The 13,605-nt window shown below is 45.5% G+C and overlaps 1 protein-coding gene across 1 annotated transcript in view; it reads left to right on the top strand.

Annotated features, from left to right (window-relative positions):
• The window catches only part of LOC310783758 (uncharacterized protein), a gene marked incomplete at its 5' end in the record, with an annotated part of 29,855 nt that extends 17,471 nt beyond the window's left edge, over nucleotides 1-12,384 (top strand). Inside the window, one exon of the mRNA XM_083644665.1 lies at nucleotides 10,753-12,384. Within this exon, the coding sequence (XP_083500791.1) occupies nucleotides 10,753-10,957 (205 nt within the window). The 3' untranslated portion in view covers nucleotides 10,958-12,384. The remainder of the gene's footprint in view (nucleotides 1-10,752) is intronic.
• Nucleotides 12,385-13,605: the final 1,221 nt, after the last annotated feature.

Here is a 13,605-nt window from a genome sequence, read left to right as displayed (position 1 = left end):
GGATTTTCCGAAACGTCTGTGGGAAAACGAATGGGGAATGAAATGTCTAGGTCCCATGCCTGAACCAGGAAGATGGCGTGACTTTGTTACAGACTCAAACTGACACTGCCTGGTGTTGTGCTGCAGGCTAAGACAGCCAGCATATCACATCTCACCCTACTCGTCATGCCGTCCGCACACACAGCAACACACAGGCTGTAGGACCCAGCTGGCTGCAGCCTGCAACATACAGGCTTTAGGGCCCAGCTGGCTGCAGCCTGCAACACACAGGCTTTAGGGCCCAGCTGGCTGCAGCCTGCAACACACAGGCTTTAGGGCCCAGCTGGCTGCAGCCTGCAACACACAGGCTTTAGGGCCCAGCTGGCTGCAGCCTGCAACACACAGGCTGTAGGACCCAGCTGGCTGCAGCCTGCAACACACAGGCTTTAGGGCCCAGCTGGCTGCAGCCTGCAACACACAGGCTTTAGGGCCCAGCTGGCTGCAGCCTGCAACACACAGGCTTTAGGGCCCAGCTGGCTGCAGCCTGCAACACACAGGCTTTAGGGCCCAGCTGGCTGCAGCCTGCAACACACACAGGCTGTAGGACCCAGCTGGCTGCAGCCTGCAACACACACAGGCTGTAGGACCCAGCTGGCTGCAGCCTGCAACACACAGGCTTTAGGGCCCAGCTGGCTGCAGCCTGCAACACACAGGCTTTAGGGCCCAGCTGGCTGCAGCCTGCAACACACAGGCTGTAGGGCCCAGCTGGCTGCAGCCTGCAACACACACAGCAACACACAGGCTGTAGGACCCAGCTGGCTGCAGCCTGCAACACACAGGCTTTAGGGCCCAGCTGGCTGCAGCCTGCAACACACACAGCAACACACAGGCTGTAGGACCCAGCTGGCTGCAGCCTGCAACACACACAGGCTTTAGGGCCCAGCTGGCTGCAGCCTGCAACACACACAGCAACACACAGGCTGTAGGACCCAGCTGGCTGCAGCCTGCAACACACACAGGCTTTAGGGCCCAGCTGGCTGCAGCCTGCAACACACACAGGCTGTAGGGCCCAGCTGGCTGCAGCCTGCACACAGCAGCACACACAGGCTGTAGGACCCAGCTGGCTGCAGCCTGCACACAGCAACACACAGGCTGTAGGACCCAGCTGGCTGCAGCCTGCACACAGCAACACACATGCTGTAGGACCCAGCTGGCTGCAGCCTGCACACAGCAACACACAGGCTGTAGGACCCAGCTGGCTGCAGCCTGCACACAGCAACACACATGCTGTAGGGCCCAAACGGGCTGTAGGACCCAGCTGGCTGCAGCCTGCAACACACAGGCTGTAGGACCCAGCTGGCTGCAGCCTGCACACAGCAACACACATGCTGTAGGGCCCAAACGGGCTGTAGGACCCAGCTGGCTGCAGCCAGCTGCTATGAGTGTCTTGGATGTGAGAACAGCAGCTGGGAAATCCTGTGAGCATCCGGTTTGGGTTTGGGCCTCCCAGTAGCTCCGGGCAGGGACTAACCGGCTGGCAAAGCAAGCTCACCTTTCAGGCACCTGCTCTCAAGGTGATGTGGTCTGCTGTGCTGAAACCTGCTGTGCTGAAACTGCTCTCTTTTAGTGGGGCAGTTAAGCATAACAATTGTGCATTCTGTGAGAAAAGCGTATCATTTGGTACACCTACAGCCAAAGGCATTCCAAAAAAATATTAGATATGAGGCGGGGGGTGGGGGTTGTGGATGTTTTTTGCGGCCACAGACTGGCAGCCTATGGAAAGTGTAACTGACACAGACTGGCAGCCTATAGAAAGTGTAACTGACACAGACTGGCAGCCTATGGAAAGTGTAACTGACACAGACTGGCAGCCTATGGAAAGTGTAACTGACACAGACTGGCAGCCTATAGAAAGTGTAACTGACACAGACTGGCAGCCTATGGAAAGTGTAACTGACACAGACTGGCAGCCTATGGAAAGTGTAACTGACACAGACTGGCAGCCTATGGAAAGTGTAACTGACACAGACTGGCAGCCTATGGAAAGTGTAACTGACACAGACTGGCAGCCTATGGAAAGTGTAACTGACACAGACTGGCAGCCTATGGAAAGTGTAACTGACACAGACTGGCAGCCTATGGAAAGTGTAACTGACACAGACTGGCAGCCTATGGAAAGTGTAACTGACACAGACTGGCAGCCTATGGAAAGTGTAACTGACACAGGCTGGCAGCCTATGGAAAGTGTAACTGACACAGACTGGCAGCCTATAGAAAGTGTAACTGACACAGACTGGCAGCCTATGGAAAGTGTAACTGACACAGACTGGCAGCCTATGGAAAGTGTAACTGACACAGACTGGCAGCCTATGGAAAGTGTAACTGACACAGACTGGCAGCCTATGGAAAGTGTAACTGACACAGACTGGCAGTCTATGGAAAGTGTAACTGACACAGACTGGCAGCCTATGGAAAGTGTAACTGACACAGACTGGCAGCCTATAGAAAGTGTAACTGACACAGACTGGCAGCCTATGGAAAGTGTAACTGCAATAAATGTGTGTAGACTAGTCTGATCTGGATGATCTTCTTGTCAATACCTGATGAAGCCTCCTGCGTGTTTCGTGTTGGAATAAAACACGGGAGGAGGAACATTATACCTTTTTTACATCAGAAGTCCCACTAGTACACGTGTTTTTGTTACCCAGGAAAGCAGCAGGGGGCAACAGCAGCAGCCTTTTAAACTTTTATATCACACTCTCAACCCACGTTTCTCCACGGCTGCAGGCTGTCTCTTCCCCCTCCCTTTTCCCTTCTCTCACGGCTGCCCTAGGTGCAGTAGTGTCAGGTCAGCTAAAACAAAATGGAAACTTCCGGATAAAAATGTCAAACTAATGTCATTTAAACAAGTAAATAGCCTGACTGATGCACGTTGGAAGAGAAAAAGGTGTTTCAACAAACGAAGCAGCAAACATTGTATCAAAATACTCATTTTGATGTTAAGATGACATAATAGTGAAGCTGTAAAGCATTACTCAAAATGTGAGGGATTTAACGAGGGATTTATATTTATTTTTCAGGCTTCGCAGTAAAAGTGACTAGGTCAGCAGTATTGTTGCTCTCACCTAAACACATTTCTTCAATCTCTCTCTATTTTAATATTCTGAGTAGGATGGTTTTATGGCTCCAGTCCTCTAGATCAGTGGTTCTCAAATGGGGGTCCGTGTTACTTTGCCAGGGGGTCCGCGAAAAGTTTTCAGTTATTTAATTTTTTTTTTTTTTTAATGCTACATGTTACTTATTCCTTCTCAAACTACTTCCTACATGGTGCTAGTCTATCAAAATATCTTGGCTGTCATTGATTGTGTTGCATAGTGGCTTTCTGTACTGTTGACAAATTGTGATATTGTAAGTCGCTTTGGACAAAACAAAAGCGTCTGCTAAATGACGTAATGTAAATGTAATGTAAAAAAAATATATATATATTTTTTTTTTGCAAAATCTTCATAGTTCAATGAAAAAAGTTTATGCTTTAAATCTAAAATGGTTCATGGATTACATTCTAATAACAAACCTATCAAATTAAAAGTCAAGCACGTTACCGTGGAAACAATTAAGCTTAGCCCAAAATCACAAATCAGAATGAGGGGGTCCCCGGTATATTTTCTATCTTGTAAGGGGTCCTTGGCTGAAAAACATTTGAGAACCTCTGGTCTAGAGAGAGAGTGGCGTCAGTGGAGGACCAAAATGCGAGACTCATTAGCCAATGAACAGCCAGGAATGGGTCTCGCGCTACTTTTGCATGTTAAAATAAAGCTGATAATGTACAATTTGATTCAAGGGATGAAAAACCCTTTCAAAGTACAACACAAACTGTCTATTTTGCTGCAACTCGACAGTGCTGCTTAATCCAGGACCTTACTTCCTGGAACTCTTGAGAGTAAAAAACTGGTCCATTGGAGTGAATGGAGATGTCGCAAGTCTTCTATATATACGGCTCTGGGATCCACTAGATTATCACACACACACACACACACACACACACACACACACACACACACACACACACACACACACACACACACACACACACACAATCAGGGTTAAAAAGGGTTCAATGTTTGAGAAATCCAAGCATACAGCCTGTTTCCACAGGAACAGATGGGGCTTGTAAGCATGTTTGTATACATTATGTCTGCAAATGTGTTTTCTTTTCTTTTCCCCCCATGTGTGTGTGTGTGTGTGTGTGTGTGTGTGTGTGTGTGTGTGTGTGTGTGTGTGTGTGTGTGTGTGTGTGTGTGCATATGCTCCAAAGCGTGCCTGGTGCACGTCTTCGTTTGTATATTTTAATGTCTGACAAGCTATGACTTTAATATTACAGTAATATTCAACATGTTGAAGGAGTTCACTGTAGGGGGAGGTCTTCTCCCAGGCCTACTTCTTTCCACAGCAAAGTGACAGAGAGGAGAGAGAGAGCGTGGGAGAAAACACAGATCCAAAGAGAGAGTGAGGGTGTGTGTGTGTGTGTGTGTGTCAGTGTGTGTGATTCTGCAGGTATGAGAGCATGAGAGAGAAGTGTGTGTGTGTGTGTGTGTGTGTGTGTGTGTGTGTGTGTGTGTGTGTGTGTGTGTGTGTGTGTGTGTGTGTAATTCTGCAGGTATGAGAGAGAGAGAAGGTGTGTGCGTGTGTGTGTGTGTGTGTGTGTGTGTGTGTGTGTGTGTGTGTGATTCTGCAGGTATGAGAGAGAGAGAGAAAGAGTTAAGGGGGGTGTGTGTGTGTGTATGAGAGAGAGAGAGAGAGAGAGAGAGAGACTACACTGCTGTAATTCTCTGCTGTCTTTGATGCATGGCCACACACACACACACACGACGCACCTGATTTCCTTCTGCCTTCCCAGGCCCTCACTGGCAGCTTTGTGTAGTACAGCTCTACCCAAATAAACCTGCTGGCAGCTTTGTGTAGTACAGCTCTACCCAAATAAACCTGCTGGCAGCTTTGTGTAGTACAGCTCTACCCAAATAAACCTGCTGGCAGCTTTGTGTAGTACAGCTCTACCCAAATAAACCTGCTGGCAGCTTTGTGTAGTACAGCTCTACCCAAATAAACCTGCTGGCAGCTTTGTGTAGTACAGCTCTACCCAAATAAACCTGTTGGCAGCTTTGTGTAGTACAGCTCTACCCAAATAAACCTGCTGGCAGCTTTGTGTAGTACAGCTCTACCCAAATAAACCTGCTGGCAGCTTTGTGTAGTACAGCTCTACCCAAATAAACCTGCTGGCAGCTTTGTGTAGTACAGCTCTACCCAAATAAACCTGTTGGCAGCTTTGTGTAGTACAGCTCTACCCAAATAAACCTGTTGGCAGCTTTGTGTAGTACAGCTCTACCCAAATAAACCTGTTGGCAGCTTTGTGTAGTACAGCTCTACCCAAATAAACCTGCTGGCAGCTTTGTGTAGTACAGCTCTACCCAAATAAACCTGCTGGCAGCTTTGTGTAGTACAGCTCTACCCAAATAAACCTGTTGGCAGCTTTGTGTAGTACAGCTCTACCCAAATAAACCTGCTGGCAGCTTTGTGTAGTACAGCTCTACCCAAATAAACCTGCTGGCAGCTTTGTGTAGTACAGCTCTACCCAAATAAACCTGCTGGCAGCTTTGTGTAGTACAGCTCTACCCAAATAAACCTGCTGGCAGCTTTGTGTAGTACAGCTCTACCCAAATAAACCTGCTGGCAGCTTTGTGTAGTACAGCTCTACCCAAATAAACCTGCTGGCAGCTTTGTGTAGTACAGCTCTACCCAAATAAACCTGCTTCAAAAAAGACTTTTCTGAAACGGTCTTATTATTGACAGAAATAAAGCTAAAAGGACGCCTCAAATATCTGTTCTTCACGTTATCTGAAATAATGGTCAGCTTTAACATCCATCTATGAACTAAAGCCAAGAGCTGCAGGCATTGTAGCTCGCCAGCGCCAATCAAAGTAAAGTAAATATGAAGTGCGAGCTTAATGCCAGTGATGAAAACACTTCACTTTGAGGTTGATGTGGAAATCGTGATGTGAAATGTTTGGACACTGAATGAAAGGTGCAGATGTGTTTGTCTTTTTCATCACAGTTATGAGATCATCAACTGATCCATTCAGTTGAGTTTCTCTCCACAAAGCACTTGTTCTACAGGGAAACACTTTGGCACTTTTGTATACTGAAGAACAGCTTCTGAACTATTACTGTTCCTAATTTAATGGGAAGCTATTCCCAAGTTTCCTGATGAGACCGTGGGCACTTCCATGACACCCTCCCTCCCTGTTTCCAGCTGCCGGTTGCCTGTTTCCACCCAGCACCGTTCATAGCAAATGCGACTGAAAATAATCATAATAATTGTTGTGACTTTGTACCTACCTATGTCTTGTAATGGAGCCCCCCAGCACAATAATTTCACACGTGCATAATTGTACAACGGAGATATCTTGAATGTTGAAAGAGAGAGACCGCTAAAGCTACGTTCAGGGTACGGTGGTGCAGTGGTAAGCGCTGTCGCCTCACAGCTCGAAGGTCCTGGGTTCGATTCCCACCTGGGACGCTGTGAGCGCTGAAGGAATGCGTGCCCGTCCGCATGTCCTCGAGTGCCCACTGCCCTGGTGGGGTCGTCAAAAGGGCCTTTCTGTGTGGAGTTTGCATGTTCTCCCCGTGCCTCCCGGGGGTTTCCTTCATATAGGAACCCCCTTCACCAAAACATGCAATATCCTGGTTGCTGATGTGGTGCCTCCTCTGATCGTTCGGGGCGCCTGTTCAGAGGGAGGGGAACTCGTTGGAATAGCGTGAACCTCCCACGTGCTATGTCCTACCGGTGAAGCTTCCCCTGTCAGGTGAAAAGAAGCGGCTGGCTAACTGCCCATGTCTCGGAGGAAGCATGGAGCCAGTTTTCGGCTCTCCGCAGATCGGCAGAGGGTGGAGCAGCAACCAGGATAAATATAAATTAGCACTAATGGGGGATAAAAAAATCTGGGAAAAAAAATATATATATAAAAAAAAAAAAAGCTACGTTCAATGACCAAATAATAAGAGTTCCGGTTTGGACGTTTAGCCTTCAAAACAAAAGCTGCCGCTATGCAACCACATACTATTTTTTAGCAATTTCGGCTAAAATAAGCCCATACAGTACGAGTGAATTGACATTCACCTCGTTTTTGTAAAATATCGCCGCTATGCAACCACACAACGTTACTATTTTTAGCCATTTCGGATCATAAGCCAAATGTTCCCACTCTTTGACAGCGGCGCGCACTTACTTGCTAGTGAATTTTTTTTAAACAGGAAGTCGACAACCGGCAACCGCTGAGAATCATGGGAAACCTAAGTCCAGGAATAAGGTGAATAGTGTCAAACTTGTGGTAAGTTCATTGGGATCTATAGTGTTCCTGTTGCATACTTGAATAGATGGTTCTTGTATCCAGCAGTGAGTCGGAGACAGCAAAGGTTTTCTTTTCACAAAAGGAAAGAATATATATTTTATGTGGCTTTTAAAACATGGCTGGCTACACCTCGCCTTGACCAACGCTTTGCTCTCCAAACCCTTTAGACCCTGTCTGTGTCCATAGCACATTTCATACACAACACAGATCAAAAGAAAAGACCATGGAGAGAGAGAGAGTGTGTTACAGGCTAAAATATAAGATCCAAACGGTCACAGTGCAAAATTATTTGCATATTTTTACTTTGTGAATGAATTCATAATATATGCATATTTTCTCAATAATTATATCTTCTTGTCTAAACGCACTTTTCCCAATACAGGCTACTGTATTGCCAGCCAGGTTCTCTGCTCTGGGGGCTGGGCGAAGTGAGTCAGACATTATATTCTGTTTGTAGCATCAGATTTGTCGGGTAAAATACATGACAGAGCGGACTGCTAAGCCCAGGTGGGCTCGTCAAGTTTGCATGTTCTCCCTGTGCTCCCCTGGGGTTTCCTCCAGATAGGGGTGTGGCTTCCTTCACTGCTCACAACAATATAACTCGCCTGTCTCGCCAGATACACAGTATAGCCTAGTAGTGGATTGCTGGCTTCTAGTCGTGCTGAATATCACATTTAGTGGCTTTAAATCATCACTTTTTAATATCCCACAGTTACTCATTTGAACAATAAATGCTGTCTGTGACAAGTCTCTCTAATATTCAGCCCATTTCTTTTCTCTTTTTCTTCTCCATCTGTCTGTGGATAGATCAATGTCAGTGTTCATAACTGTATGTATTTTTTAAATCTTGGTCAGAGTGGGGAGAAGGAAGGGGATGAGGGGCGAAAGGGAGACTTGGTGATGGAGATTGGATGTGGGACAATATTTAATATTCTCCCTTTGTATTATTTTCCTTTTCTTTACATACTGTAGATTTTTTTTTTTTTTACATTGACCGACTCTGTAAAGGGGAAAAACCCCCAATAAAGAAATAAAATGAAACCAGAAAAAGAGAAATACCAACATGCTACCAATTGTCTTCCAAACTGGAGTTAGCGTTGTAATCCTGGGTGAAGTGGCTCTGCCCGCTGTTGTAGTTAGTGCGTTGGCAGCCGGACCAGACTTCAGGAACGTGTGTGTTTGTTTTGCCTGGCCGGGTCCCAGTCAGAACCACACGAGCGCCGCAGGGCCCGACATCAAACGGAGCAACAGAAATCATTTAATTGCCTTTAACACGTTCACTGCCAACAACGAGTTGAGTCGTCAAACACAATCCAGCTGTTCACTGCCAACGACGAGTTGAGTCGTCAAAAAAATTTTTTTTTTTTTTTTGACGGTGCTACGTGGATCAATGCCCCCCGCGTCTCCTATGGAGATATTGGAAGTATTGAATGTGTATAATCTATTTTACCGACCAGCTAGGTGGCGACGGTGCCCTCCCGACAGAGAGAAAGTCAACCAAAAGCAGCCGCCTCCCGCGGCTGCTTCCTCCATTCTCAAGGAAATAGCTTGCCGATTTTACAGTCATCAGTCACCAGACTCGCCGCTCTCGGGCCGCGCCAGCAGCAGCACACGGGGGATTGCAAATTAGCATAAGCCTAGAGTCGCACGGGGCTTCATCGGGGCTCTCAAACCCAAGAGACGAGTGAGCCCTATCCACACTCGCTGCCAGGGAGGGAGGCTGCTCAAACTCGCTGCCAGGGAGGGAGGCTGCTCGAACTCGCTGCAGCAGCAGCAGCAGCAGAGCACTCGCTTGTGACAAACGCAGGCTGAAAGCCACTAGACACGCCCACGGAGGGAGGAGTTGAAGGAGAGGGCGTTCGGAACTATATTGTTTGGATGTCTGATCTCTCACTGATGCCAAAAATAAATGGTTAAAGTGACTGTTCTGCCTGTTTGATTGAATTTCACAAAACTGCGATTATCTCAGCTTTCACTCTGACAGCTGAAACCATGCTGTACTCAACGGCTAATATCTACATAACTACTAACTCTACAAACTAACTCTTTTAGACAGAGAAAGCACACATTCTATTAGTACTTTTCTGAACTTTGTGTTCACAAACTCCAAGCAGAAAAGAATCCTCGGCTCTTTTAAAATGAGCCAGAATCCTCAAAAAACGGCCTGGCAGAAGCTACCTACAGCAAAAAAAAAACGGCTGGCAGTCAATGTGTTAATAGTCTTATTGAGAAAAGAGAGACAGAGACCGAAATAGAGAGTATGAAAGTGAACCCGGAGAGAGGGGAGGGGAGGGGAGGGGAGCGAGCAGACAGATGGAGAGTTTGGCTTAGCTGACCAATGAGTTGCACTCCCGTCACCCACGTATCAGTGAAATCTCTTTTAATTGGCCGATGCGATGTTAGCAGTGGTTTCCTTTGTCTTGGAAGTCTCCTCTGTAGCCCGCGGGCATCGTTGTTATTTCCATTGTTTTCCTTCTGTAGTCCCTGCCATCTTTTCTCTGGTCATTGTGGACAATATAGGAACGTACTGTAAGGGAGACTAGGGAGACTTCTGCAGACTATGACTATGATTTTCCTTTCATATGAACAATGCAGTGGCCTAGCAGGGCAGAGATAGAACACATGCAACACGTTAAAAATAGGAAATCAGTCTGGAAATAAGACGGTCTCTTCCCCTCGTCCCGGGCCGGGCGGTCTGCCTTCACTCAAGCGTCTGGGTCAGATTTGTGACTATTGCTATGGTCACTCCCTTCATAAGCAAACGGTTTGCACTCAAAATGCGTTGCGACCAATCACAGAGCTCAAACCTCAAGCAGCAGCGTGTGTTATAACGGAAAACAGTCCCCCCCAGGAAATCGTGATTTGTGCGATCGCAGTAATTAATGCAAATTCAACCGCTCTCCGCAATATTTGCAGGAGCTAGCAGTTTGTCAAGATTCCCACGATTTCTCTGCAAAAACGCAACTTGCCATTTTTGCCAGTTCCCGCAAATTTTACAGAAAGAAAGAAATCGCAAATTGCATTCCTTTTTTAAAAGGTTGCCATTAGTTAGTAGTTAGGGGGGGAGCATCGACATAAATAAGAGGGGGGGGAGTGGTTAAAAGAATCACAACTTTTTTCAATTTTACAGAAAAAAAATTGTGTTGCAATTTGTTGAGTAAAGCCGCTGCAAAATCAAGCATTTTTGATCGCAACAATCACACACACACACACACACACACACACACACACACACACACACACACACACACACACACACACACACACACACACACACACACACACACAACTCCTGGAGAGACTGTGAAATGACTGGAAATCGATGTCTGAATAACCTCCCCTCTCTCCTTTCTCCTCCCCCCCTCAGCACTATGGTCCAGTCTCCGCCTCCCCCGCTGGTACGCATCATCAACGGTTACATCACAGTGCAGCCGCCCGACCGAGTCCACAGCCACTACAACTACCACCACACACCTTCGTCATCGACCTCCTCCTCCTCGTCATCTTCCTCACTGACGTTTCTCTGCACGTTGTTGACACTCCTCCGAAAGACGTGGACCGTGCTGCTCTAGGTTCTCGCCCGATGGCAGAGGACTTGTTCCACAAATTAACGAGGTGTCATAATTGGGTCTGATCACGGGATCACGAGATCTAGAAGAGATCTTAGCGGAGAGTAATGGGCACCCGGAGTTGTTGAAAGACTCTTGCGTGCTCTGCTGCAGCTGGAGCTGGTTTTATGGAATCCTAGGTCACATTGTCCATTCACAATACAACATGCATTAACATAAAAATGTCTCGTGAGGTTAAGAACATGGAATTTGAGTCTAACCAGAAGTGCCACTCTACAGTCGAAACTCCACGGATTGCTGGTGTCATCGGGGTTAAATGGCGTCAATAGAACATGAGGTCCCAATGAACATGGAGTTTTATAATAACGTGCGGCTTTGTTGGAACGCCGAGCACGAGGTTTCATGCGGTTTCGATCAGACGCTCGCGCGAAACCCGGAGCGAGCGTACAGCGTGAGAAACACGGCAAAGGCAAGCGGAGGAGTTTTTATTGGACATTATGGACCGTTACACGCTCTGATGTTGTGACCGACGGTCCATCATTCAACATCCAATGTCTCTGAGAAGGTGCCATCTCGCTGAACCGACTGTAGAGTAAATAGACATTAGTTTAGTTCAAACATTAAGGAACCGTCAAGGAATGTTAAAATACCGTCAATACTCACAACTGCATCGTTACTGTATGTCATTTGTGTGTGCGTGTTGGTGTGCGTGTGTGTGCGTGCGTGCGTGTGTGTAGGTGTGTGTGTATGTGTGCGTGTGTAGGTGTGTGTGTATGCGTTTATGACAGACTCTATCAGCTCTTAATCCCCTGCCCTCGCAAACAGAGGTTTTCTCTTCCAACCTTAATTTATTCTTCCCTTTTCAGAAGAATTTGTTTAGCGTTGCGTAATACTGTGGGGGGAAATTGTACATACTGTTTCTACATATTATAGATGTATTTTAGAAATCTAAAAAAAGAAAATTATCAAAAGATTTGTTGTTGTTGTTGTTGTTGTTGTTGTTGTTGTTGTTGTTGTTGTTGTTGTTTATATATATATATATAAATAGATATGCAGTATATTTTTTTGAAAAAGAAATCAGGAACTAACCACCATAGCCCGTGTCACGTGTCTCTCTGAGGTGAAATGTTTGGAAGGGAGAGATGATTGTATTGTTTATGTATCAGTGTTATCAGTGGTTTTGCTGTATGTGTTTCCTGAAAGATTTTTTTTTTTTTTTTTCACATAGAGATTATTTGTTTAATTTATTTAACTATAGTTGTAGGTCACATAAATCACTCCCAGTGTTTATTTTGCAGTCACTGTGATGTCCAAATATGTATCTATGGTTTCAAATGTGTTTTCAAGTACATTTCCAAATGACAGTAATGATTAAGTCAGTTTCAAATACATACTGCTATTCCACACACAGCGTAATTCTTTCAGGTCTTCTGTCATTCGCATTTCACTTATGTGGCATGAGGTGATTGTAATATTTTTTTGCTATAAAGTTGAAAACAATAAAATATTTATCTAGATTAAAATCTGATTTTGATGTACTTTGTGACACATAAAAATCAACAGGAATTCACTTTCTACTCAGGTCTGGGAAATTAATTTGATCATTGTCAGGTCTTGACACATTTTGGACTTAGACACTGGAAAAGTATGAAGCATTATTTATAGGTGCTTAGTCAAATATGAATTCATATTTAGTACTTATTAGTAGAAATTAGTACCCACTGTTGTTTCACATCCAAATTAGCAAAGTGATTTAGCCATTGATAAACGCTTGATAGTTTCACCAAATGTGATCCGCAGGCTGAAGTTCCATTACAGCCTCAGGGGGGCGTACTATGTGTGGATGGCACATGGTTGAAGGAGGAGCAGAAGAAGAAGAAGCTGAGTCACCTGAAACACCTGAAAAGGTAACCACATAAAGGTGCTAGGTGAGTACTTTTACCTCTACACGACCCAGACACCCGATCCCGTACCTACCTACTGTACCAGACCTCACACACACACACACACACACACGTACACACAAACACACAAACACACCATGTCCTGCCTTGACCCAGGGTTGATGGTGTGTTTATGTGAGGTTAACGTGCTGTGATAAGGCAGCTTTTAGAAGCTGTTTGATGTGTGTATGTGGGCTGCCACAAACAAGGCTGCTGCTCCGCCAGGGAATGTTGATCCTGCAGGAAACAAACAGGAAACCAGAGCTAATTGATTCTTCAGATGTACAGGAAATGAGAGCTAATTGATTTGTTATATCAACAGGAAAGGAAAGCCAGTTGACTTGTTAGTTTGCTGCTTTGATTTAGGAGTGCTCGGTGAGTTGGAAGATGTTGTGGATTTTGGTGTAGGCTCAAGTATTTTAAAAAGACAAACTGTAAGAATCATATTACGGTAAGAACATAAAAATAAGACTGCATAGTTGTCTATGTAAATGTAAAGATGCCATCAAAGAGCAGTTGGAAAACGTAATGAGAATGAGTTATTAATTAGTTATTAATTATAATTGATTAAATGTTGGCTGTGTCTAAATTTTTTATTTTTTTATTAATATGGTACATAGTGTATCTCCTTGCAAATTTTTTTTGAGTGCTTACATCACAACGAGGAAAGTTTGCCCCAGGAAAAAACAAACACACAAACAAACAAAC

Source organism: Poromitra crassiceps (assembly GCF_964638095.1).
Source record: "Poromitra crassiceps genome assembly, chromosome: 10".
Lineage (NCBI taxonomy): Eukaryota > Metazoa > Chordata > Actinopteri > Beryciformes > Melamphaidae > Poromitra > Poromitra crassiceps.
This window is presented reverse-complemented; position numbering and strand designations above follow the sequence as displayed.